Here is a 22,964-nt window from a genome sequence, read left to right as displayed (position 1 = left end):
GAGTCAGCTCGTCAAGCAGTGTTTATGTGTTTTAAACTGTTTGGATTTAAGAGTTATTTGAATTACAGTAGAAGCGAGAGGCACCATTGTGCTAGGTGCTGTACATACATAGGAGGTAGGAGGAACCCCAGTCCTAAGGAACTTACAACCTAAAGAGACAGGATATGTAAAAAATGGGGAGAGTGTAACAAGGGAGAGGCCAAAAAACAGAAGCACAGAGCTGAAGTGACACAGCTGGGGGTAAAGCCTAGATCTCTGGACTCAGTCCTAAACCTGAATCACTAGATCTGCCCTCCATTTTATACCTTGTTTCTAGTGCCAGATACCCAGCTTAGGAATACTTCATTCACAGCAGTTTGCTTATGGCAGAGATACAAGTGTGATGGTGGTGGGATGGGCAGTAAGTGCCCCCTTATGGGGATGCAAACACTTTACATGGTTATGCACTTTAAGCTGGTTTGCTTTTAAATCTGTTCAGTACTACCGCACCAATCGCTGTTACAAAACCAACATGTTGATAGTTTGTGTAGCTCAGAGCAGCAGAGATGCAGTAGGAGAATTAAACACTGATTGTAAGATGGAGGCGGACGTTGAAGTTTACACTGTTGCTCAGTGATCACGGGAACGATTCATACAGGGCAAAGTTCTGCATCACAGTGTGATTTCCCCTCCTGTCTCCACCTTAGACAGCACAAGGGATTTTCAGACCCAAATGATCTCCCTTGGGCACTTCACCCACTATGTGGCTGTGCAAGGGCTGAAAAACAGACAGCATGTCCTCATAGCGTATTTGCCACCCCAACGTCCCTCCTCTGAACTAGCTAAAGCAGTTCCACAAGCCAGGGACCAGTTTAGGGAGTCACCAGCCTGTGTAGGTGGTTTTCAAGCCATTTAGCAACCGTGTGGACAGGTTTAATACTGCATTTGCTGTAGGATTTGAGCACCTTCCCATAGGATATTTGTGCTTCCTCCTACTCTCAAGCAGCCAGGGGATCAAACGCTGTCCTAGGTCCTGATTCTTCCCAAGCCTAAATCCCTTACGTGTAGGGACTCAGCCTAGCTGGTGGCACCTATTTATGCTCTCTCCCTGGTCACACAACTCTCTCTACAGGTATAAGCTCCATCTCACATGGTCATTTCTGCCTTTTAAAAATGCAATCTACTGTCCGGATCAGTAGAGTGAGTTCGCTGTCACTATTGTTCAGCCATGTGGTGACAGGCAGCCCAGTGAAGTATTTCAGTGGCAGCAGTGGGACCTAGACAAACACTGAGCAAATTTTAATCTGATTCCAGAGAATGTGATTAGAGAGTCAGAGCTGGCTCCTACAAGCATTCTAGGAGGAGGCAGTAGCTGGTCTGGTATCACCCATACACAGACCGGAGAGTATGGTTTGCACAGGAGCCATGTATGACAAAGCGCCATAACATGTTTGAGTCCTGCTATTCATGGCCTGTTTAGCTGCTCAGTACTTAGAGGAACTGGTCTCAGTCCCTCCATACCCAAGGTAACCCCTCTGCCCCAAATCAGCATCCAGCAATTCTTTAATACATGCATCTTACATTTATATAAACCCTTCAGCCTAAGACTGGAGTTTGCTGAACTCCCCCACAGCTGATGGTACCACAGATTAACCCAGGTTCTAATTAGAGTCACTGATACTGACTTCTGCAGATTATCAGTCTTGGATCACACCCAGGTGCACATCTGGCTGATTTTAAACAGCAACCAATCCCTTCCTGTCCTAAGCAAGTTTTTATGACATCTTAGTTAGCACCTTAAGTGTGCCCATGCTGGCTTGTCACCATTGCCAACAGCAGCCTATCTGCTCTCTGATGGGAAAGTGGATACTTTCCCAGGCAGTAGACTCAGGAGAGTACAGGGTGGTTCTTACCCACTGAAGTTGATCAGGCGACTACAATAATTGCAGTTTAACACAACATAGCATGCTCCTGCCTCTCAGCGTTAGTAGCTAGGGGTAGGTCTGCACTAGCCTTGGGAAAGCTTTCCCACTAGTGCTCAGAGCTTCAGCTTCACTCCTAGGCTCTGCTGTTAAGGCCTGGGTCTTCCAGCCACGCTCAGAGCATGTCTACATGATAAACATTCTGGGGGCTGTGCACAGAACATCGCTTTTCTGGAAAGTGGGAATCCCCAGCCTGGAGAGCATGGAGGGAAAGACGCTTGCTATCACCAGTGGAGCTAAACCATCAGCAGCAGGACATTATAGCCAGGTTCCTAGCATGGACAAGGGCACAGAGTACCACGAGTACAGGAATATGGTTCTTGCTTAAAAAAGGTACACATGGCTTCCAACCTCTGGAGAGAAAGGGCTAGTTGTGTTGCTGGCTGTTCGCTAGCCCCACCCTGTCTGTAGCTCTTCCCCTCACCCCCAAAAGGCCTTACCCAGTCATGTAGGTAACAGGCATTTTTCCAAACATGCTTCTAAACGTACCAGGGCCATTTGGCAGCTGAGGCACCAGGGTGCCCCCATTTGTCTCCTTACATGGGACAACCATGATCATTAGCTATGTGATGCTGCACAGTTCTAGATAAGCAGGACTTTGTCCCCAGCTCTCTATAGGGTGGCCCCTGCATTGCCATTGAAATGGGACCCCACCAATGGGAAAGCTCAGGATTGCATGTAGCCTCCTTACACTCCTATCATACCAGGAGTGTTGAGTCGGACAGGGCTGGGTAGCATGCCTAGATCAGGCATGTGTCCTTATGGAGAGAATGAAGACCAGAGGACAGAGACAGAGCTACATGCCAAAGACAATAGATAGGGAATCATCTGGATACACAAGAGGGCTCAAGAGAATCCAGGATGAGAACTACAATGCTGCAGTATTGCAGCCCGAGTAGCAGGCATCACATCAGCATTCCTGCATGATCCAGCAAGAGGGATCTGTGGCCACAGATTTGACAGCCCTTCCTGAAGGGGTCCTGCCCATTTGTCACTGGATTTTTGTAAGAGCTGTGCTCTCTGCACAAGTCAAAGAGGCAGGTGTCTGGTACTGAGACTTCAGGGTGAGAGGACAACCTAGCCAAGACTGAATCCACAGCCAGTAGAGGACAGCCCGAAGCATCGAGTTAATGGCTTTTCCTTTGTTTAATATCCTCTTCCCCCATGCCTGCCTGCTGCATGACTTTGTTTGTCACAGATGTTCCAACTCTGTACTGAATCAGTTGCTGACTTCACGTTCCACTGTTTATGTGGCTGATAAACAATGCTTATCTAGATTCACCATCTATATGCAAGGCCCAAGGATCAGTGAAGTAGCAGTACGTGCTCTCCAGGGTAGCTGCAGGGAGATGGCAAGTCAGCAGGGAGTCACCTTGGTTTAAGAAATCCTATAGGAAATGTTCAACAAGCTTCCAGTAGAAAACCCTGGGAGTTATAGTTTTGACAAGCTATTGTTGTTTGATGCGCTTAGTTTTGTAGCTATGGTTCTGATTGCCAAGGCCAGCAAGGCTCACCATTAAAAAGCCAACAGACGTCATCTATTCAAAGTATAGGGGCAGCATTCTTCGATATCATCATCTATAGCATCTGTTAGCAAATACTGGCTTTTTAATAGCTCCCACTGCATTCCTAGAATAAGTACCTAGAACTATCTACCCTTCCTTCAACAGGCATTCTTAGAACAGACCTCTTCCCAGTTCCAAGCCCTCTAAGCTGTCCTTAGCTGCACAGCAGGGTTACTTCCATGTACATTTTCCCCCATTGCATGAACTTGCCAGTCCTTCCTCTCCTCAAGCAACCAGTCTAGTTGGATCAGAATTATTAGCTGGGAAACTGGTTGCATGGGGTGGGAGGTGCACAGGCTAGAGGATCAGAGAGCATTTGCAAGATAAAGAGGAGAGGGATTCCACATCCAAGTCGCACCCACTTCCCCAGTGCTAGAGTCCCTCCCAAATTAGCTAAAACACTTGGCCACTGCTGAAGTGGAGCAGGCTGCTATTTCCAAGGGGTGCAGGTCCATTTTGTTAGAGATAAAGACCTTTAACTCCAAGACCATTCCACAGCTACCACCTACACATCTGCTGACTGTGCTGTGAAGTGGAATCCTGCTAATTCCAAGGTCTTGTACTGCCAAGTGGCATACAGGAAGCCTTGAATTCTTTAGTTGTAAAGTGCTATGCTCTAGCTTAATGAAAACTGGTAAGTCTCAACCCTGGCTACCAACAACTTGAACAGCATCTCAGGAGCCCAGAGACAGAACAGCTATTTATTGAGGCTACCATGCGATCAAGCAGGTGCAATAAAAATGATTCTTGCCCCCCTCCACGGGCTTTTGCATATTAAAAATAAAATTAAAGTTTAGAAGTGATCACCCCCTATTCCACCAGGGAGCCTTATGGGCAATGGACTAGATCTTGGTCTTAGGCATTGTTCTCTGAAATGAAGAGTACAAGATGCAGAGGGGATAGCATTCACTTCACCCCTCCCCACCAGCTAAACATGCGAGAACAGGAAAATCCATTGTTTATAGGATAATCTTGTACCACCAGATCTCTTCAAGAGAAACTGATGCCTTGAGTCAATGGAGTCATCTCAGAAACAAATGACATTCCTATCAGAATCTATTAGGGATGCACCAAGTTTGCAATGCAAACAGACTGTTTCAGAGACATACACATCACATGATGGGACCCTAAATAAAGCACTTTTTCCTATCTTGGTTTTTCAGTTTCAGATAAGGATAAAATAAGGCCTGTGTACAGAACAAGAGCTGGCTTCCTCATGTCAAAGAGGGTTGTTTTTTTTTTTTTTGTTTGTTTTTGGTTTCCCCCACAACCACCAAGAGGTTACCACAAGACAAATTTTTAAGAAGAACAGAAGAGCCCTTTGTACAGTCAGGAGTAGAGCAAGAAAAGGTTATTTACCCGTACTGGAAAATAGTCTCTGAAGTATCTCCATATGGCCCAGTTTCTGACCCACTGGGATCTTCTTCCACCTTGAAAAAAAGGGAAGAAAATGCAGTTTGAGAATATCATTAGCAGTCTGGAAGGTCAACACCACTGATACCCATTATAAGATCTCAGGACAGCACAGATGCCCTACAGCCCTGGGAAGTAGAGACTTGCACAAAGCATGTTAAGGCCTCGTTTTCAGAGGTATGGAACACCTGCACCTCTCCTTGGCTTCTGCACTTCTGAAGAGTCAGGCCTCAAGCAACAACTGCATAGCAGAGTTAACAATTGAACCCAGAAGTCTCCAAGTTCCAGTGCCGTGTAAACCCTAGAACTGAACACAGGGGTTTGTAGTGTCAAGACATCCATGTTTACCATCTTTTGCCTCAGTTTCTTCAGCTGAAGAAGTCCCATTAGCTCAACCAGGATCTTTTCACATTGAAAGCTATGTAGAGTTAAAGTCTGGCTGAGACATTAAGTCCTAATTGCCCTCTGTTTACAAAAGCCCTTTTTCTACTAAGAAAGCTTACAAGCACAGGGAAACCGTATTCAAGTGTGTCAACCGAAGTAAGAGCTGATCATTTTCAATTAGTTTCCAGAAAATAGGTCAATATACATGTCTCCCATCAGACAGTAACTCAAAACAAAACCCTTGACAACATGTGCAGCGCTAACCAAAGCCACCACTTGATCTTAACTGTAAAGACTTCAACTTTTCCCTTCGCTTTTGCCAAGTCAGGTTTTAATTTGGCTTGCAAGATTCAAACAGAGGACTTTGGAATCTTGGAAGAAAGTTTACAGACAAGTAATTGGCCTGTGGAATAGATTGCTACAAGAGCTTTGTCGGATTTAAAGAAGGGCTACACATTTATAAGGATAAGAAAATTTGCAGTCATTTCCCAGGACAACAGTTAGGCAGGATACACGGGCTAGTCTACACAGGGAAGCCAGTGTGCACTAAGCTAGGGTGTGAGTTTAAAGTGCATTAGCCACTCTGTGCCAATTCCCTGTGTGGACACTCTTGCACACTAACAGGGCTCTCAAGTGCTTTAGTTTTGCACACACTTCCAGAGTGCATAAGGCTGATGCACACAAAGGCGCTCAGGGCACAGCAAGTGTCCACACAAAGATTGTATGGAGTAACTAGTATGCACCAGCTACTGCAGGCTGCCCCTGCCTTGTACAGACAAGCTGCATTACACAGCAAGCCAGCCACTAACCAACCAGTGTTCTATTCCTCCCACTCTCCCCCAACACATACATGTTTCCATAATTGTCTATAATGGGGAGTCTTGAACATTTGGTGGCATTTCCCATGTAAAGCCTCCATCACACTAAGAACAGTCAGCATACCGCAGTCTTGCCGACTTACCTTTCTTTGGTGTATTCCAGTCAAACACCAGCCACGCCAAGTACACAGCTGCAATCACCCAGCAGTCTGTACAGAGTATGTACATGAGGATTACAGTGCAAGCCACACCTGGAGTTGCCAGAGGGCCAGGGAGGAGATAAAAAGAGGGGAAATGGCATTAAAGTCTCATTTTTTCAGAGTGGGTATTTCGATCAGCATTAACATCCCTTGACTTTTGACCCTGCCATACTTAAGGATTTTTAAACTAAATCTGATTTAGTGGTTACAGATTAGTGACATCACATTGAGACTTAGCCTTCAGTAGGGCTGAGAAAAAGCTTCATCCAGAGCAGCCTGCTTCAGAGCAGTTATTTCCCTGTCCCTGCCTCAGAGTCCACAGGTTCTCCTTCTACTGCAGCAGGGTCACTGGGCCTTATGTGGAGGAGGTTCTGCTGCTGGCTCAATTTTCTTGCATCACAGGCAAGACTCTCAGTGCACTGGATATCTCCCATCACAAAAGTTCCTCACACACACCCTTGCACCATGCTGGGACTTCTCATATAAAAGCAGCTAGCATTGATTTTAAATTGGGGGAGAGGGGGAATTCCCTATGTCCTACTGACATGTCTGGGATGAAACAAGAGGAAATTCAGCTGGAAACGCCTAACAGGCAGTATACAAGAATTATTTGACAACAGACATGCTGATAGTGGCTCAAATCGGACTTGGAGAGATGGACAATACAATCCAGGTGCTCACAGAGACTAGCCAACTTTGAGTTGAGTTACTTTAATGCTAGCATTATTAATCAAGAAAGAACTAAAATGCTTCTCTTCCTCCTATTCAGAGGATGACTTAACTAAGAAGGTATTAAAGCAGTAAGGAAGAGTCTTCGCAACTGACATGGCAGGTGCACAAATGTCACCAATAAGACAGTTAGCTGGAAGCACTCCCCAACAGTGAGTTCTACTAGACTGGAATCTCCATAGAAGAGTCACATTGTGAGAGACTATTAAAAACTAGACTGAACAAAGCTCAGAATATACTGTAAGAAGTAGCCACTAGAAATACAGATATGTTACTTTTTTCAACTATGTTTGGAGCATTCATGGCAAGACATGTTTATCTACAGAGCACATACTGCACAGAAGGGAGGATTTTAAAATAAATCTGCTTCCTTGTGCTCCAATACCTATAGATCAGCCTTGCTTACATGTGTGTAGTAATCCTTCCTATGTGTTCTGTTTATCTAGCAATAGTAACACCCTGTTCTTAAACAGAGGGAGACCTAATAGGTTTTACCTTAGCTGTCAATGACCATGATTTGATTTCTGTCAGGACAGTTTTAATCAAGAACCTTCATTTTTGAATAAAAGTTATTTCTTACCCAGGACAAGGAAAGTAAGGATCCATTGCAGCACAGATATAATCTGAAGTTGCTTCTCTACTTTGGACTTGGACAACCAGGATAAATCCTGCAGAGCAGAGAGGATGCTTGACCCAGTACCTAAGAACAGAAAAATAAAAAGATAAAAATTACTCTGTACATGCATTTAGAACAAAGCCTCATTTGAAGTGAAAAATAGAAGTAATAGAACATTGAAGGCTGTGCTGGATTACAGGAATCACTTCTGGTTTAAGATGACTAAACAGGATTTATGTAGTTTACATTAGTCTCTTGGATGTCATCTCATTAAGAAAAAAAGCCTGAAGGGGAAAACCAGTTATATTATAACTAAGCAGAGCAGTTTTATAAATACTTGCCATTACTGCTACAAAGCAGCAGAAATCCTCTTCAGTGCTCCCAAGTGCAGTAACAGAGCATACAACCAAAAACCTATGTAGTAAACATTAAAACTCCAAGTGTCCTTTCAGCCTCCCTTGTACTTTGAAGTTTGCATTACAAGCCAGTGATGGTCACACTGCAAGGTGTACTAACACGTCTAGCGGTTTGCCCAGGAATCTTTTCCATACCCGACTGCCAATTGCAGTGACACCCTGAGGCCAAAGGCAGCTTGCTCAGTTTCCCCAGTTTACAATTTGAAAAACTAATCCATATTTGTAATCTTATGCTAGATCAAACTATTGAGAACTATTCTTAAAGAGACAATGTAAACTTCAAGTTTACAAACAGTCCAATAAACAAAACCACAAAAAGCAAATAACTGCACTACATTGATCATCATTCAGACACTCTTCCAGATTTTTTGGAAGTTAAGTTCTGTTTGATACTTAGAAGATTTTTGACCCAAAGACAGCTAGAAAGTTACACATTTACAGATCCATCAAGACAGGAAATTCCAAGTGTAAAGGAATTTGGCTTATGGTTAACAATTCACAACAAGCTTTTAAAAAGTGTACAGAATGCTATTTGTCAGCATTCAAACCTTTTGCTTGCAGTAGGTACCAATATGTAACCAAAGCACTGACCAGGAGTGTAAAAGCTGCAGAAGTCAGTGACAAATTACTGGTATAGTATGAATTTAGGAGAGAGAGTTCTACACTACAGCAACATGGATGCTTTAACTAAACATCAAGTCCTGATTAGTTTTTATAAGACTTAGCATGAACAAGTGACAAGAAATGTACTGCTAACTACATCATGGTAGGTTTAAATTAAGGCCAGCTGTTCCTGGCTTGCCAAGCAGCCTCTAGACTGAAGGAATACACTCACAGGTGCTAGCTTCTAATATGATTTAGATAAAAAACACCCTGTTTCACTAGAAGTTTGAGATGTAGCCTTACAATTAGTTTGATTTAAACCACAAATTCTATTCACCAATATTAGCTAGAAGCCAGTATTAATGCACAAGTCCAAGCTCAAGCTCACAAGCATTTTTAAGTTTTCCTTTGAAATAAGCATTGCAATTTTATGTGAAGTCAGATTCCATAAGAAGTGAGAAGCGTGTTTGGGAGCACTGAACTATTCCACAGGGAGAACTAGTACAAGAGTTAGTAATTGGATAGGTTTCAGAGTAGCAGCTGTGTTAGTCTGTATTCACAAAAAGAAAAGGAGTATTTGTGGCACCTTAGAGACTAACAAATTTGAGCATAAGCATCCGATGAAGTGAGCTGTAGCTCACAAAAGCTTATGCTCAAATAAATTTGTTAATCTCTAAGGTGCCACAAGTACTCCTTTTCTTTTAGTAATTGGATAGGTAGCTTTCCTCCTATGGCAGGTCACCGGCCTGAATCTAGCTTAAGATGGTCATAAGGCAGACAAGCACTCTGTTAGCTTGAGGGAGGAGTCTCAGTTCAGTTCCTAAAGGACATGTTAATTCAGTCTGTACTAATTGGTCCCCTTGCTGAAAGTCCCAGCAGAGGCATTAAGGACTGAGAGTATTAAGGCACATCAATGGAACAGCCCAGGGAAGGCCATGGGGACAACTTCATACCACTCATTATCTAAGATCTGTGGGGAATCTCCCAATTTACTGGGGGCTTTGTCTAGAAAGACGTGCGTGGGGGGGACAGAACTCAACAGAAGTGTCACTGACTGGGCAACATCACATATATACAGTCTAGAAGTACATCTACTGTCTAGGACACCCCCAGCTACCACACAGGGCACCAGCCTCATAGTACTGGGAGGCTACTGAACTCTCAAGGTTCCTCCCCCCTCTGCAGCCGTCACTGGGGGACAGGATCTCTGCAGGCATCACAGCAAGGAAACCAAGCCCCTTGCTCAGTTATGGAGCATGTGCTCAAGTGTCACGGGGGCTATGAGGATGTCACTAAGGTGTCAACAGCACTTCCCAGGAACAGAGGAAGTCCTAATTGGGTCTCTCCTCCCTCCCCAGCCCAAATGAACTAAGCATCTATAGAGCCTTCCATTATTTGTGTTACAGCAGCACCCAGATTCCAGTCAGGGCCCCACTGCAACAGGTGGTGTGCAAATAGTGGAACAGAGAGGTTGCCACAGATCACCCAGCAGGTCAGTGATCAAGCTGGGAATAGACTCCCAGTTCAATCCACTGGAGCACCTTGCCTCTGGATGGTCCACCCAGAAAAGTGCTACTAACCCTCTTCAGCCTACATGACTGTCGGGAGGGTGACACTGCTTTGTGGGGAAAGGATTCACCTCACCCACCTCCTTTGAAGGTCATTACTAGGCAAATTGGAGGAAATCCTTGTGTCGGAATATGACAGACCTAGTGTGAGCGTGCAGACCTTCTAAGAGTTGCAGTAAGCATGCTGCCACCTGTCACACTTGAGGGGGCTCCCCCCACTTACAATTCACAGGCAAATACAACAGTCAGATGCAGGTCCAAATTCAGAGGACAGAAGCTTCAAGTAGCTAACCAGAGACATTGCAAGTGTATATAATAATATGTAATATAGTTCCTATTTTTAAGAAAGGAAAAAAAAGTGATCCAGGTAACTACAGGCCAGTTAGTTTGACATCTGTAGTATGCAAAGTCCTGGAAAAAATTTTGAAGGAGAAATTAGTTAAGGACATTGAAGTCAATGGTAAATGGGACAAAATACAACATGGTTTTACAAAAGGTAGATCGTGCCAAACCAACCTAATCTCCTTTTTTGAAAAAGTAACAGATTTTTTAGATAAAGGAAATGCAGAGGATCTAATTTACCTAGATTTCAGTAAGGCATTTGATACCGTGCCACATGGGGAATTATTAGTTAAATTGGAGAAGATGGGGATCAATATGAACATCAGAAGGTGGATAAGGAATTGGTTAAAGGGGAGACTGCAACGGGTCCTACTGAAAGGCGAACTGTCAGGTTGGAGGGAGGTTACCAGTGGAGTTCCTCAGGGATCGGTTTTGGGACCAATCTTATTTAATCTTTTTGTTACTGACCTTGGCACAAAAAGTGGGAGTGTGCTAATAAAGTTTCCAGTTGATACAAAGCTGGGAGGTATTGCCAATTCGGAGAAGGATCGGGATATTATACAGGAGGATCTGGATGACCTTGTAAACTGGAGTAATAGTAATAGGATGAAATTTAATAGTGAGAAGTGTAAGGTTATGCATTTAGGGATTAACAACAAGAATTTTAGTTATAAGCTGGGGACGCATCAATTAGAAGTAACGGAAGAGGAGAAGGACCTTGGAGTATTGGTTGATCATAGGATGACTATGAGCTGCCAATGTGATGTGGCTGTGAAAAAAGCTAATGCGGTTTTGGGATGCATCAGGAGAGGCATTTCCAGTAGGGATAAGGAGGTTTTAGTACCATTATACAAGGCACTGGTGAGACCTCACCTAGAATACTGTGTGCAGTTCTGGTCTCCCATGTTTAAAAAGGATGAATTCAAACTGGAGCAGGTACAGAGAAGGGCTACTAGGATGATCCGAGGAATGGAAAACTTGTCTTATGAAAGGAGACTTAAGGAGCTTGGCTTGTTTAGCCTAACTAAAAGAAGGTTGAGGGGAGATATGATTGCTCTCTATAAATATATCAGAGGGATAAATATAGGAGAGGGAGAGGAATTATTTAAGCTCAGCACCAATGTGGACACAAGAACAATGGGTATAAACTGGCCACCAGGAAGTTTAGACTTGAAATCAGACGAAGGTTTTTAACCATCAGAGGAGTGAAGTTTTGGAATAACCTTCCAAGGGAAGCAGTGGGGGCAAAAGATCTATCTGGTTTTAAGATTCTACTCGATAAGTTTATGGAGGAGATGGTATGATGGGATAATGGGATTTTGGTAAGTAATTGATCTTTAAATATTCAGGGTAAGTAGGCCAAATCCCCTGAGATGGGATATTAGATGGATGGGATCTGATTTACTATAGAAAATTCTTTCCTGGGTATCTGGCTGGTGAATCTTGCCCATGTGCTCAGGGTTTGGCTGATTGCCATATTTGGGGTCGGGAGGGAGTTTTCCTCCAGGGCAGATTGGAGAGGCCCTGGAGGTTTTTTTGCCTTCCTCTGTAGCATTGGGCATGGTTGACTGGAGGGAGGCTTCTCTGCTCCTTGAAGTTTTGAACCATGATTTGAGGACTTCAATAGCTCAGACATGGGTGAGGTTTTTCATAGGAGTGGTGGGTGACATTCTGTGGCCTGCGCTGTGCAGGAGGTCGGACTAGATGATCAGAGTGGTCCCTTCTGACCTTAGTATCTATGAATCTACTAGACAGGATGTTAGAGGCAGCACAAGAGAATGGAAGGCAGCATCGCCTGTTCTGAAGTGAACTGTTTAGAAGGATGCCAGTTTTGTAGTAGTTAGGTTTAATTGAGAAGTTAAATGAATTCCAAGTAGTCTCCAATACAAAATTGGACCCCCAAATCCAACAGAACGTGGCAGGGTTTTACAACTGCATTTTTACATTCTCTCCCTGTTGCTGTCAAAGGCTCACAGCTTCTTCTTGTTTTGAGGAGCTGGTGGGTGCATTTGATGAAGATGTGTGTAAACCAACTGAAATTACCTTGGAGTAATTTCAGCTGCTGTAAGTAAGGCTAGTCAGTAAGATAGTCAAAGAGAAGCGCAGTGCCCCTTTAAAAACACAAGGCTCCCAGCTAGTATTGGGTGGTGGGGAAGGTTACCAGCAACTCTGCAGTAATCCTTTGTGTCCCCTCACTACTTTAGTTATAAAGTCAGTTTGAAAGAGGCAGCACTGTACTGGAGGTAGATGCTAATTTGAGGCTCAGCTCCAACAATGACGACAACGTCTTTCAACATGTTATTTAGCCTCCCTTCCCCCGCCCCATCACACATCTTGCTTATCTTGCATGTGATCCTGCTTCCATTTAAGTCAGTTAAGAAAAACCTCTATTGACTTAAGTGGGAGCTGACCAGGTTTCTGCCTACAGAAGTGGCAAAATACTTACCTGATGTAATGGCATTGCAAGAATTAATATTTGTAAAGAGCCTCTAGCAGTAACATTAGTATGGGTGGATTCTTGTATTATAGTTGAGACGCAAGATATTCATCTCACTAGTGATGCTAGCAATACCAAACCCTAGAAGAAAGTTAACCATAAGGAATAGCTGCATGTTTATCAGCTTGAAGGGAATTCCATTAAGTCTGCCTAGCAACCTGTCCTCCCAAGAGGAGGGGGAACTTTCCTAGCTGCGGATAAACAGCCATGTGTTCAAGTGGACACATCCAAAATAAGAACCAGCCCTGTCTGAAAAAGGGGGCTGAACAGTACACGATTAGCATCGGCTGAATTGTAACTGAAGTCTGTAAAAGAACTCAATAAAATCAGAGGGATTTAGAAGTCAGGGGGGAGTGAATGAGACTATGCAGATTTAGGATTACAGTTTGAGATAATTATGTAGCTAAAATTAGGGGAATGATCTTCCTTTGGTAGCAGGTTTCAGAGTAGCAACCGTGTTAGTCTGTATTCGCAAAAAGAAAAGGAGGACTTGTGGCACCTTAGAGACTAACAAATTTATTTGAGCATAAGCTTTCGTGAGCTACAGCTCACTTCATCGGATGCATTGGTAGCAGTCACCTAAAACAGATAGCTTAACTATCACTGCTTCTCAGGACCGGTTTTGATTTAGCTTGCCAAGAGGGATAATTGCAACACAATCATAAAGAGATGAAGGCAGCAAAAGTATTAACTTCTTAGCTTTGTAAGATAATTTAAAAAAAAAAAAAGGGAGGGGGTGTCTAAGTCAAATGCATTGTGGAATTGCAAACCATGCTACTACATTGCCCTCCGCAGTAGCCATATTGTGTCAGAGGATATTTTGTTGAATCCTTTAAACCAAAGGCATCTTCAAGTCTGAGACAAGAGAAAGATTCTACATCTGCAAACAATGAAGAACCCAGCATTAGGGTATACCTTATACAATCCAACACAGTCCATCAGGAGCATGGCTGCTGGCAAATCCAGATCTAGGAGAATTCCTAATGCTGTAGTTTTTGCAAAAGCCAAACTGCCTTAGTGTAAGCCTTAACAGAAGGCCTCCAAGGTACAACTAGAACAGCTCCTCTGCAATAATCAGTGGTACAGACCAATCTTGTCCAGCATCCTGCCTCCAAAAGTGCTCAATGCCAGTTACTGGAGAGGAAGACATAGTTGTACAATACCTTACCCTGTGAGACAGTTTCCTTCTGGAGACAGCCAGCAATTAGTTTATACCAGAAGCATGAAAACCTAATCCTTGTAATTTTATCACAGCATAGTTGCAGGTGCTACCATTCAGAGGTATGTTTACTTACCTTGAGTAAGTCTCTATACACTCTACTCTTGGAGTGGGTCCCTACCCTCTTTCTCCTGAGCCAAGGACGTGTTTAATCTCTCCTAGACTTGTTCTTCAGCATTTCCTGGAGACTATAAAACAGATGGGCTATTTACTTTACTAACAACCCCTAATATTGGGTATTGCAGATTGGTAATATGCTACCACCAACACACCCATGCTTGAAACTGCACTATGCATCATGTATGCTAGGATTTGCTGCTTCATGGTGAAGTGATACATACTCCAGGGCAAATGCACAGCAACGAAAAGCTATTTATCAGAAGGAGATTTAACAGGTTGCTAAGTGTTTGAGTAACTTTCAGAAAACCAATTACAAACATTAATCCAACAAAATAAAAACCAATTATGAAGTGTTTATCAGAAGTAATTCAGAGGGTTATTCAAGAGGGATTAAGCTGAATTGTAAACTCAAGTTTGTGCTGAATGCTTAGCCAGCTTTTTGGCATGGAAAGCTTTAGATTACTTATTTAGAATTCTGACTTAGTACTTTCCAGTCCATTAGTGTGGGACAGAATGATGTATTCTGGGATATCAGAGATACTGCAGTTCATGGAAAGACTTCTTGGTAGTACTAGGTTTGTTAAGAGATCACAGAGGAGGTTAGAGAATTTGTAAAGGTGAATTACAACATACCTCTACACAGTTTAGTTACTGGTGGCACTAAGTGCAAGTCTTCCTTGTCTTCTCTTCACAGGGAATCTCCAAACAATTGGAAGGAGTTTGCCAAGGAGTCCCCTCCCCCAACCGAAGTACTAGGTGTTGTATTACATGAGTAACAGAGGTGACAAATTTTGACTTGATCAGAAGGACTGCTCATAGTTCAGCCATAAGTGTTATATTCTAAGCTACTAGTATTTAACTAGAATTTAAGAAAAAAGCCCACCATGCCCCCAGCATCCCCTTTCCATGTCTGGAAGAGAATGAGACTGGTTCTACTTAAGACATCCAGGGTTAGCCCATTTATGAGGGGAAGCAAGGAAGATATGGACTGACCTGGTCTTTGACCACCATTTACATTAATCTCTTCCCTGGGTCCAAAATTTAATCCTGCAAAAATAGGAGCTATCATCTTCTGCTGAAGCAGTAATAAGACAGTAACTGTTCTTTGGTCCCATTCGCTATCTGCTCCACTTTGGAATGTTTACTGGCTGCAGTTATGGCCACCCATTCCAGAACACCATTTCAGGAATGTGACTACAGATAGCACAATCTCCCATCCAATAATATGGAGCACATTATTAGCAATCATGTCTAGCAGGCAGAGCTCTTTGAGGTGACAGTCAGGACACTGATCTACACCACTGCCCATGCCCAACTGCAGGAACAATTGAAGCACTTCTCTACATCACCTAGCACTTTGGGAATTACCTGGGCAACAAGACAGTTTCAGCATTTTTATCAAGGGCACAAAAATTAGGTGCATCTGCCTTGCTTTATCTCTGGCCAAAAACAGCTGAAAGTTTTGCAGAAAAAGCATCAGGCACCTCTGTTTGCAGTTAAGGAACCACACTGCTCATCAACTTGAAGGAAAGTTAAAGAGGAAGAACAGATTCCCTTCAGGCTTGAATATGTATGCAGTAGACTTTCTGTAAAGATCACATAAGGCTCAAAGACCACCCCCACCCCATGACAGTAAATCAGAAGGACTGGGGAGAGCACCACCAGCAGCACTGAACTCAGTAATTCATAGGTACTTATGGATAGATTTTTCCACACTATTTTTCCACCCCATCTTCCTTTTCTCCTCTGGCAAGTTTCACAAGATAGGATATTCTAAGTCAGCCTGAGCTTGAATAGCGGTTATACAGCCACCAATCCTCTGCGGCAGGTTGCCCATTTCTAATCATCTGAAAGATAACCTTCCAGCAGGATTATGAACTGTGCTGGACTATAATCTACAACTGGTATATCCTTCATATGGAATTCCCTTGGTGAGAAGGATCCAAAGAGCTTTGGAGAGTAGATATGTTGCAATATTGCCTCAAGTACTGCATGCTGTGCAGATCTAGAAACAGACTGGTCGATCTTAAAGACTTTCTGATTAGTACCATCCTGTAAGGAAGCAGACACTGAAGTGTATTTTCTAGAAGACAGTGGTGATGGAGAGTTATTCCTTTAAGTGGAGGCAAACAATAGTAAGGACAGACACGCAAGGAACTCCAGTGGCATTATTGATTGTTTGACAGAAACAGGTAAAATCTTAAGTGATCTGTGATACTGAGTTGCTAGAGCCTTTTTGCCTGGCTTCATCACTTCCCTCTCTGCAGTCAAATCACTCACCTATTCTGGTTCCTACTACAGCTTCTTCCCATTCACACTTGGTACCTGAAACTACAAGCAGAAGAGCTGTTGATCCTTAAGCCTTGTCCTATAGTGAATTTTAAGCCACCAGTGAAAACTCTAGTGAAGACACGATTGACAATAATGCATTTTCATTTGTACTAGTGCATCTTATCCTAGTACTGAACCTGGATAAACTGCACTAGTGTAAATACCTTTAAGTCTTTTACATCGGTGCCCTTATAGAACAGACTGCCCCAAGCAGAATTTACACCCCCCCCAAAAAAGGGATATAAGCCAGAGACTCCACAACACAAAAAACTGCTAGATTTATGCAAATCACAGCTATTTTATAGGTTTCAGTTTTAGCTCTGAACAGGTTCAGTCCAGGAGTAGCCAGTGCTAAAAGCCAGAGAATTACTATAAGAAAAAGGGGCTGCTGAAGGACACAGCAGTAAGTAGGGCCAGATTAGCATATAGTGCCTGGTGGCAAGTGTCCGGGGCCTGGATCTAGAACGAAACCTTGACCAGGCCTACTAAGCTTCAAGTCCAGCTGCAGCATCACCTCCTGCTCTAGAGTGCTGTCTCCGAGACCCTCTTTGCTCCTGCTGTGCGCAACGGGCCAGCACAGTACAAACACACAGACTTCACAGGCAGCCCATCGATTTGCATGCACACCCCAGCAGCACAGCTCTCACTAATCCTGTTTGATCTGTACCCCCAAAGGCATGATTGCCTGAAGGGAAGAAACCAGATTGGCAAGCCGAGGGAAGGGCTCAGGGCAGGACAGGAGCTAAGGTGGTTACACAGGGTAAAGATGGAGTTCGCCAGGAGGATCAGGATAGGAAAGGAGCTGGAGGGGGGCCACTGAGGAGTTCTGGGAAGCAGCGGCCCTTCCTTGAGCGAGGAGAAAAGAAGATGGGGGCTGAAAAACAAGATGGTCTGTGCTACAGTGCTGCTCTGCCCTCCACACAGCAGTACCTCTCCCAGCTTCTTGCTGGCTGCTACTTCCCAGATGGCATCTAGCGCCTGCTGAAAACAGCACTGGCCAGGGGACCCTGTGGGAGGCAGGTGAACAGACAGAGGGTGAAAAGTGGAAGCAATTTTTCCCCCAAGGATTCCCAAGCAGCAGCCCCTAGATGCAGACCTGAGGCAATCTATGCATTGTGGTGAACATTAGGCTGTTCTCTCCTACCTCTCCAAGACAAAAAGAAAAGGAGTACTTGTGGCACCTTAGAGACTAACAAATTTATTAGAGCATAAACTTTCGTGAGCTACAGCAAGCTCACGAAAGCTTATGCTCTAATAAATTTGTTAGTCTCTAAGGTGCCACAAGTACTCCTTTTCTTTTTGCGAATACAGACTAACACGGCTGCTACTCTGAAACCTGTCACTCTCCAAGACAGTAACCCAAAAGGCAACAGAGTGTGCACCTGACCCTGCCGCATTCAGAGGCCCCTGGATCCTGGACTTCCAGCTCATCAGGATTGTCCTGGGCTCTGCACCACTTGCACACTAGGGCATAGGGCTGTGCGACTCACCACTCAGGTAAGCTTGTTGCTGGGTCTTGCCACGCAAAGTACAGATCCACTGGGCCAAAAACCAGCAGCGGAGGAAGTGCCAGCAGAGTCTGGTACTGTCTTTGGGCTGAGGAGCAGTTTCACAGGAAGAAAAAGAGGACTTGTGGCACCTTAGAGACTAAAATTTATTTGAGCATAAGCTTTCGTGAGCTACAGCTCACGAAAGCTTATGCTCAAATAAAAAAAGGTGTTAGTCTCTAAGGTGCCACAAGTCCTCCTTTTCTTTTTGCGAATACAGACTAACACAACTGCTACTCTGAAAAGTTTCACAGGAAGTTTGTCTATACTAGACAAATCCATGCAGTGAACTCTTATCTTGGCTTCAACCCATTCCTAGCATTGGTGTAAATTGTTGCACAGACGATGCTTAGAGGAAACATTTTAAATTCATTCCACCCCCATTGCCCACCTCTTTCTGGAGCAGAAGGAAAAAAACAAAACAGACTCAGTGCTGGGCATCACTGCTGATCCCACTATTCAAGTGGGGTAACTCTTCTTTTCAGAGGACAAGCCTGGAGACCACAAGTGACTACTTGTATTAGGGCAGCTCTTGGAAGCTACAGCAGACTAGGGTCCCATTATGCTAGGCACTACACAAACATCTAGTGAGAGAGAGTTCTTGCCCTAATGAGGCTACAATCTAGATTGACAAAGTCAGGGGATAAGAGGGAACCAGAGGCAGACAGGTGAAGTGATCTGCCCAGTATCACGCAGCAGATCAATGGCAGAACTGGGAAATATAATCCAGGACTCCTGACTACTAGCTCAGTCCACGACCCACTAAGTCACACTGCCTCTAAATTCCCTGTGCTCTGCCAGGTGAATCCCATCAAACAGTTTCTGTAAGAGACAAAACTCATTCCAGTGGTACCGGAAGAATCACAAGGTTCCACAGCTTCTCGGAATGGGGCCCTTCTTGTTTTTAGACAGGCTTTTAAAATCCCCCCCCCCCAAACAGGTATCAGTCACGTCTGACGAATTGCAGAATTGTGAACAGCTTGCAAGCCTAGAAAGTGGTGACATTTAATTAACTTCACTTTGGAAGGAAGCTACACTTACCAAAGCAATACCTTCCTTCCAAGGTGAACAAGTCATACTTGTAGAAGAGAATTTGCAAATGCACTAGTGCAGGCCTGAAGGGAAACGGACCTGCATGGAGAATTAAGACAGCTCTAAATCAGATTATTTTGAGGTAAGGCCAACTACACTGTATGTAAACAGGCCACTTTAAAACAAGCACATGCCCTAAATACATTATTAACATATTGGCTCAGAATGGGCTTCACAAAGGAGGTGCCATTGTGATCTATCAGGTGCTACATATCTGATACCTTCCATGAATGATTTAGTCTTTTCTTAACAGAGTAAGTGAAGTACAAAAGTGGAGTAGTGCAGTTTACACTGCACTGTCAGCTCATGTCACAGGCTCTCATCTCCAAATGGCACCAGGGAAAATCTTTGCTTTTGTCAGTTTACCACAACTTCTTGGTTTTATTTATTAAGGGCCAACAGCATTCTTAGTGCTGACCAGGAGAGCAAAATACAGTCTCTTTTCCAAGACCCTGCAATCAGAACTGCTTACACAGAGCCTTGTGTAGGTGTCTCCTGGTTCCATACTGGTATAACCCACTCACCTCCTGAGTGTGGTGTTCTGTCCCCTCTAGTGGCATTGAGGCCACTTAGAATTAATGAGTCTGCTACAGCCTCAGCTAAGAGCCATGTGGCTTTTAGCTCATGCAGTAGAGGCTCAAGCATTTAGCTCCAGAGATCATAGAATCACAGACTATCAGAGTGGGAAGGGACCATCTAGTCCAACCCCCTACTCAAAGCAGGATCAATCCCCAATTTTTGCCCCAGATCTCCAAATGGGCCCCTCAAGGATTGAGCTCACAACCCTGGGTTTAGCAGGCCAATGCTGAAACCACTGAGCTATCCCTCCCCACATCCAGGTTCGATCCCACCCACCGACAAGCAGGGTCTGTCGGTGTTACACAGGCATCCACATCAAAGCTATTTGCAGGATGGGAGCCCAAGAGAGACATGGAAGACCAGAAATCCAGAGGCAAGGACAGTAGTGGAGGGAGTGCATGCTAGTGGACAGGGCACTGGAATAGAAGTCAGAAGAGTGGGAGTCCCCCCCCCAACAGCTCTTCACGTTGGCAAACCCTGCCTGGACAGGTCACTTTACCTCAGGGCCACCATTTCCTTTCCCATTCTCTGTCCAATGTCTACTCAGCTCTTCAGAGCAGGCGCCATCTCAACAGGTACGTGTACAGCACGAGGGGGTCTCCAGGCTGCACTGTGGTACAGATCATCAAGTGTGGGTGATTTTTAAAGTTTTAGTTTATCAAAGTAAAACTACCTGTGTGGAAGCCCTGCATCACTGCTAAAACGCCAGTAAACCGGTTTCTCTAAAGGGGAGAGAGCAGGCTCTGAGGCGTAAACATTTGCACTTGCCACTTTATTGCTGCTGTACCTTCAGAGGCCTTGTTTCCCAAGGCAGCTGTAACACGAGCTTCATCACATCGCCCGACCCGTGACCTCAACCCTGAGGTAAAGGTTCGACCCTCCCTAGATGGGGTGTTCAGGGTCGATAAACAGATAGTTTGTCAAGCCGGAAGTCTCCTTCAGGTCTCTCCTCACCACAGCTGAGAGTCACCAACCCCATTTCACTACAGAAATGAGAGGAGAGTTTTGTAGAGGTGAAAGGAAGTCTTAGCCACTAACTCATACTGCCCCGGATAAAAAGCCTATTTTTAAACTTAATCTTTAAGATGTTTTAGGGAGATGGCCATCAGTCACTTCTTTCCAGCTTCTTCCTACTGCCACGAGTATAGGAAAAGTAGCATTTAAGGAACTAAATTAAGTTTTCACAGCTAGTTTCCAATGAAATGGTCATTTGCATCCACAAGGCTGATAATAAAAGCTATTGTATTCCTCTTCCCCTGGCACCCAAAATCCCATGTGGTGTTAGGAAAATGAGAACGTCAGGAACACATCAAACCTGGAAAGAGACACTTGTGACAGGCTTTGAGGCATCAGAGTCTGACAAACCCAGCAGCTTTTCCAAGCCTCGCTGAGAGAGTCAACCCCAAAAAGACCCCCATGGAAGGCTCCCAAAGCTGCAGACAACGCTCCAAGTATTTTTTTCTTTTCCTTAAGGCAGGGGCGCTCAACCTTTCCAGACGACTGTGCCCCTTCCAGGAGTCTGCTTTATCTTACAGGCCCCTAAGTTTTCCCTCACTTTAAAACCTACTTGCTTACAAAAATCCGACATAAAAATACCAAAAAAAAAGTGTCGCAGCCACACTCTTCCTGAAAAATAGCCCGCTTGATCATTTTGTCCGTATGAAATTTCAGTGTGTACGGACAGTGCTTTTTACGTAGCCTGTTGTAAAGCTAGGCAAGTATCTGGAGGAGCTGGCGTACCCCCTGGAAGACCTGTGTGTACCCCCAGGGTACACATACCCCAGCTTGAGAACCAGGGCCTTAAGATACAGCCACGCTGCTACTGGGGGGGGAGAGGGAGACGTAGCCTCACAACACACAGCGCCAAGGCTCCGGCCCCAACAGCCCTCCCAAAACGAAGAGCCAAGCAGCCTGCGAGTGCACCTGCCACAGAGCCATGCTCCAAACACCCCTGCAGCAGGCAGGTTAGTCAGTCACACAATCAACAGGCGGGGAAAGAAACCCCCCCCCCCCCAGCGCAGGGGGGCGCGCACAGGCAAGGGGGGGGGCACAGAACGCCTAATGCAGCAGCCAGCCCCCTCCAGACTTTGCACCAGCCGTGCAAAGCTTTGGGAGGTGGCGGGGGGAGAATGGGACACCCAGGAGCGGAGACCGGCCCAATTCCTCGCCCTGGAGGCTCGCCCGCGGCTGGTCCATATAGAGGCGTATGGGCCCCGCGAGCGGCCGCTCGGAAGGCTGCGGTTACCTCGCAGGACGCCCGAGTAGGCGGCGATGAGGGTCTTCATCGCGGCTCAGCGTCGGCGGCCCCCCGGCAGGTCCATGCCGCGGCCCGGGCGTCCGTGGGAGGCGGAGACCGCGGCGCAGCCCCCGGCCGGCCGCGCCGCGAGGCTTTATATCGGCCGGCCCGGAGGCAGGGAGGGAGGCGGCGCGCAAGCGCCCTGCCTCCCCCTCCCGCGGGGATGGTGATGCCGCCGGCGGGCTGCCCGGGAGCTTGCTCCAGAGGGAGCTTCATAAAAATAGATATGTTGAAACGGGGTGTTGCAAAAAAAAAAAAAAAAAAAAAAAAAAAAAAAAAAAGCCAAGCTCGCGAGGGCGGGAGGCGCGTGCAATTTCAGTGGCAATCGCTTGCCAGCGAGCGGCCGGGCTCTTCCGCCCCCGGTGGCCGGTGCGTGGAGCCGGCGGAAAGGGCCGGGGGCGGCCCTGGGCGCCACCCGACCCGCAGGCAAGTTTCATGGGGTTCCCCCGCTGCGGGCGCTCCGGGGCGCGGCCCAAAGGCAGCAGGAGTCAGACGCGTGGGTCTCCTCCCTGCCCCTGCCCCTGCGGCTGGCGCGGGGCCCCGGTGCGGGGCGAACCACGCCGCTGTGACTGGGCGCTGGCTGCTCCTTGTGCCGTGCTTTAGTGTGCTGTGTACTGGGAGCAACCGCCCCTGGCTCGTGGGAGCGCTGTGCGGTATTATTTGTCATT

At 45.4% G+C, this 22,964-nt stretch overlaps 1 protein-coding gene across 1 annotated transcript in view; it reads right to left on the bottom strand.

Moving 5' to 3' along the window:
- The window catches only part of DGAT2 (diacylglycerol O-acyltransferase 2), a 38,242-nt gene extending 15,792 nt beyond the window's left edge, over window positions 1-22,450 (bottom strand). Inside the window, exons 1-4 of the mRNA XM_038412196.2 lie at window positions 22,246-22,450; window positions 7,651-7,770; window positions 6,285-6,392; window positions 4,886-4,956 (exon numbers count right to left, since the gene is read on the bottom strand). Coding sequence (XP_038268124.1) covers window positions 4,886-4,956; window positions 6,285-6,392; window positions 7,651-7,770; window positions 22,246-22,285 — 339 coding nt within the window. The 5' untranslated portion in view covers window positions 22,286-22,450. The remainder of the gene's footprint in view (window positions 1-4,885; window positions 4,957-6,284; window positions 6,393-7,650; window positions 7,771-22,245) is intronic.
- Between the last annotated feature and the right edge of the window lie 514 nt (window positions 22,451-22,964).

The sequence above is a fragment of the Dermochelys coriacea genome, chromosome 1 (genome assembly GCF_009764565.3).
Source record: "Dermochelys coriacea isolate rDerCor1 chromosome 1, rDerCor1.pri.v4, whole genome shotgun sequence".
NCBI lineage: Eukaryota > Metazoa > Chordata > Testudines > Dermochelyidae > Dermochelys > Dermochelys coriacea.
The sequence above is the reverse complement of the archived record's forward strand: the minus strand, read 5'-3'. Positions and strand labels throughout refer to the sequence as shown.